The sequence below is a fragment of the Thunnus thynnus genome, chromosome 16 (genome assembly GCF_963924715.1).
Source record: "Thunnus thynnus chromosome 16, fThuThy2.1, whole genome shotgun sequence".
NCBI lineage: Eukaryota > Metazoa > Chordata > Actinopteri > Scombriformes > Scombridae > Thunnus > Thunnus thynnus.
The window spans coordinates 42,501-47,500 of record NC_089532.1 but is presented as its reverse complement, the minus strand read 5'-3'; the positions used below and the strand labels follow the sequence as shown (position 1 = coordinate 47,500).

At 46.4% G+C, this 5,000-nt stretch overlaps 1 protein-coding gene across 2 annotated transcripts in view; it reads left to right on the top strand.

The window, feature by feature from the left end:
- znf839 (zinc finger protein 839) overlaps positions 1 to 5,000 on the top strand; it is a 13,049-nt gene that overhangs the window by 244 nt on the left and 7,805 nt on the right. Inside the window, exons 1-5 of one of the 2 annotated variants that reach the window (XM_067615300.1) lie at positions 1 to 1,122; positions 1,275 to 2,378; positions 2,713 to 2,844; positions 3,340 to 3,453; positions 3,555 to 3,647. The exon at positions 1 to 1,122 is cut by the window's left edge and continues 244 nt beyond it. In XM_067615300.1, the coding sequence (XP_067471401.1) occupies positions 325 to 1,122; positions 1,275 to 2,378; positions 2,713 to 2,844; positions 3,340 to 3,453; positions 3,555 to 3,647 (2,241 nt within the window). In that variant the 5' untranslated portion in view covers positions 1 to 324. The remainder of the gene's footprint in view (positions 1,123 to 1,274; positions 2,379 to 2,712; positions 2,845 to 3,339; positions 3,454 to 3,554; positions 3,648 to 5,000) is intronic. The other variant, XM_067615301.1, reaches the window with a different exon arrangement.

Genomic DNA, 5,000 nt, shown 5'->3' with positions numbered 1-5,000 from the left:
AGTTTTAATATAAAATCTGTTTGTGAAAAAATAATACATATCAGAATATTTACTTTGTAAAACTGAACCCGGTCCGGTGGATCCGGTCCGGGGAGTCCGCGCTCCCGATGAGTGAGGGCTAAGCTAGGCTAACCGTTACCCGCTCCCGTTATCACCGCTCCCGTTAATGCGGTCATTCACCGCAGCGGTGCGTTTTATTCACCAGCACACACTAATCTTACAGGAACGTGTTTTATCCGGTGATATCGATCTCCGATCAGATTGATTTGATCCGCCGACTGGCCCCCAGTCTGAGCTAAGCTAATAGTTAGCCTCGCAGCCAAAATGGCGGACAACGAGGAGGACAGCGGTCCGAGCAGGACAATAACAGTAGCGGAGCCGCCGGGGGCCGCGGCTCGGTCCCCCGCCGCCCCGTGCTCCCAGCCCGGGAACAGTGTGCCGTCAGCCCCCGCCGCCCCGTGCTCCCAGCCCGGGGACAGTCTACCGTCAGCCGCCGCCGCCGCCCAGTGCTCCCAGTCCGGGGACAGTCTACCGTCAGCCTCCGCCACACAGTGCACTCAGCCCGGGGAGAGCTTACAGTCAGTGCCCGGAGCTCAGTGCTCCCAGCCCGGGGACAGTTTACCGGCAGGGTCCGGAGCTCAGTTGGCGGACTTCCTCCAGAGCTGCCCGGGGGAACAGAGCATCCTGCTGGGCACAGAGTTCACAGGCCTGAGCCCGGACCTGGTCAACACCACCATCATCTACGTGCAGCCGGACGGCAGCCTGCTGGAGAGCTCCGGGCTGACGGCCGAGGAACAGCAGGCTCTGCTGGACCAGCTCACCAAGCAGCAGATCGTCCAGGTCTCTGACACCGAGGCCGCGCAGCTGCTCCAGCAGAGCCAGGTTGTAAAAACCATCCCGGTCCACAACGCGGCTCTGGACCCCAGCCAGTTGCAGCAGGTCATCAACCAGGTCACCAAGTCCCAGCAGCAGGTCCAGCCCCCCCAGCAGCAGGTCCACATCCAGGTACCTCAGCAGAGCCTGAAGACCTCCTCCCAGAACAACGCCTCGCAGCAGCTGAAGACTGCAGCCCAGCAGGTCGCCATGCAGACCAGCGGCTCGGTCCAGGTGGTCCAGAAGAAGGTGAGATAGATAGTTTTTGAAGAACCAGCGTTGTATCGTCCATAATTATTGATTATTACTGAATGATTTAGACCGATATAGTCATGAAGCGGCTGTTTGTCAGGTTTGATCTCTCTGACTTCTTATGTGGTTTCTGGTTTTTCTGTCCACAGTCAGAACCAGTCAGGATCCAGATCCAGATTCCTCCCAAACAGGAGGTGAAGCCTGGTTCTGCCCCCCAGCAGAAGAGTTTGAGTGTCAATCAGCCACAGGTGAAGCTGTCGACCAACGGCAGCCTGAACAGCGCTCAGATCATTCACATCCAGCCTGTGGTTGGTCAGCAGGGCCAGCAGTTCTTTCTACAGCAGAGTCCCGGCGACCCGCACATCCAGCTGCTCCTGCAGAGCCCCGCCCCCGTGGTCGGATCTCTGCTCCCATTGGTCCACAAGCTGACGGGCCAGACAACATCAGCCAGTGCCGCTTCAGCTGTGGGTCAGAAACCCGCATCCTCCCCTATCAGAGTCCAGAGTCCTTCTGCTATTAAGACTCCGCCCACTTCCACAGTTAAATCCCCGCCCCCCTCCTCCATTAAAACTGTTAGCTTCCCGCTCATTAAAACCCCCACTAACGGCATGACGGTGGCTGCCAGTAAGGGCCCCATTAAACCAGCTGCCACCATCACAGCGGTCCCGGCACAGAACACCACAACCGCTGCCGCCCGCCCCCCCACAGGGGCCCCGCCCCCTGTAGCCCCGCCCCCAGCAGGGAGGGATAAAGAGAAAGAAAAAGAGAGGGGAAAGAAGCTGAAGAAGAGAGAAAAGAAGGCGGTCAAAGTCCAGACCAGATCCGGTCGGGTCTCAAGACCACCGAAGTACAAAGCCAAAGACTACAAGTTCATCAAGACGGAGGACCTGGCCGACAGCCATCAGTCCGACTCAGACGACTACTCCGACATGAGCGTGGAGGAGGAGGAGGGCGAGGGCGGGAGGAAGGACGGCTCCGCCCCCGGAACCTCCCCCTCGCTCACCTACAGCCACAAGTCACGGTCCCACTGCTGCCAGACCTGTGACAAGGCCTACATCGGCCCCGGAGGCCTGAACCGCCACTACAAACTGAATCCGACCCACGGAGAGCCAGACCCGCCCGGCAACACGCCACACCCCCTCAGAGACGACAGCCAATCACAGGAGCCGACAGCGGCTGCGTCAGCAGGCGTCAAAGATGAGGAGGAGGAGAAGAAGAAGGAAGACAAACCTGTTGCCACGGCAACAAACAGAGTAAGTGACCAATCCACCAATTAGAGCAAAAATCAGGACCAATGACTTTCAACCGATTATCGTATTGATCAGTGATTGTATTGATCTGAATCAACAAGTGAAGGTTTTCAATACAAAACATCAGCTGATAACTGGGAACACTGGGAACACTGGGAGCTGTTTGCTGTCTGGTTTATCAAGTTAATTACTGCATGATTTATATTGATTGATTGATTGATTGATTGATTGATTACTGGCTGGTTAACAACAACTTCTCTTATTAATGAAGTTAATTACAGCATGATTTACTAACTAATCACTGTTGTGTGTACTGATCGACTGATTGATTGATTAGGTGGAGGGGGGCCCAGCAGCAGCTGTAGGACTCAGAGGCCTCCATCACCGGGGCCCCGGCCGGCCCCGAGGACGCGGACGGGGCAGGGGGCGGGGCAGGGGGCGGGGCCGACCACTGGGACCACCTCCGAAGGTTTGTTAACTTTGAACTGGAATTTGTGAAAAACACAATAAACTTTAAATTTAAACCATTAAAGGGAAACTTGGACCTTATTTCCATTATTTCGGGTCCAAGTGACTAAGAACTGGTTCCAGTGTTGAGCGAGAGCCGTGAAACGGGATCAAAGTACGTTCACTAAAAGTGACTAAAAGGATCAGAGTGATGTAATAACGCAGACAGACGAACGTTACATCGTGTTAAGAGTCTGTAAGTTTCACTTTTAAGCAGAAGGCAGAAGATAACGTCGGCACCTGACATGCTCTCTTCCTGCGTCTGTCTCAGACTCGCCCTGGTCGACTCGCCCTGGTCGACTCGCCCTGGTCGACTCGCCGCGGTCGACTCGCCGGTCGCCTCGGCGATATGTTCGTCTTCTTTAATTTGTGTCCGTAGAAACGTCACATTTCCATCTGCTGTTCTTCTTCATGACCGGCACTCTGGTAAATAATTGGTTAATCTGATCTCACTCAGGTGACGGTAGGCCTCGTCAGCAGGCGGGGCCGTCGCGGCCGACCTCCGAAACTTAGTGTCACCATGGCAACAGCAGAGCAGCAGGCAGAGAGGAGACGGGAACGACTGCAGGAGGTAATGACACAAACTTTCAAAGTAAAGGTTTTATGACACCATGAAACGAAGTGAATACAGATATGTGATGTGTTGCCATGACGACCATGCATTGTTTACAGCTGGTGGAGCAGTGTGAGGACGAGGAACTGATGGACATCGTTCTTCCTCGTTTGACTAAAGTGCTGAGTCTGTGGGAGCTGCTGCTGGCCAAGGTACTCATACCTGTACTGCATATACTCTACATGTACATTCATAGAATGTTTAAAAATATATACACGCTAATGTATACACACTAATATATATACACTAATATATACACACTAATATATACACACTAATATATACACTAATATATACACACTAATATATACACACTAATATATATACACTAATATATACACACTAATATATACACACTAATATATACACTAATATATACACACTAACATATACACACTAACATATACACACTAACATATACACACTGATATATATACACTGATATATACACACTAATATATACACACTAATATATACACACTAATATATACACACTGATATATACACACTAATATATACACACTAATATATACACACTAATATATACACACTAACATATACACACTGATATATATACACTAATATATACACACTGATATATACACACTAACATATATACACTAACATATACACACTGATATATATACACTAATATATACACACTGATATATACACACTAACATATATACACTAACATATACACACTGATATATATACACTAATATATACACACTGATATATACACACTAACATATATACACTAACATATACACACTGATATATATACACTAATATATATACACTAACATATACACACTGATATATATACACTAATATATACACACTGATATATACACACTAACATATATACACTAACATATACACACTGATATATATACACTAATATATATACACTAACATATACACACTGATATATATACACTAATATATACACACTAATATATACACACTAACATATACACACTGATATATACACACTAATATATACACACTAATATATACACACTAACATATACACACTGATATATACACACTGATATATACACACTAATATATACACACTAAAATATACACACTAATATATACACACTAATATATACACACTAATATATACACACTAACATATACACACTGATATATATACACTAATATATACACACTAATATATATACACTAATATATACACACTAATATATACATACTAATATATATACTCTAATATATACACACTAATATATATACACACTGATATATACACACTAATATATACACACTAATATATATACACTAATATATACACACTAATATATACACACTAATATATACACACTAATATATACACACTGATATATACATACTAATATATATACACTAATATATACACACTAATATATACACACTAATATATACACTCATATATACACACTAATATATACACACTAATATATACACACTAATATATACACTAATATATACACACTAAT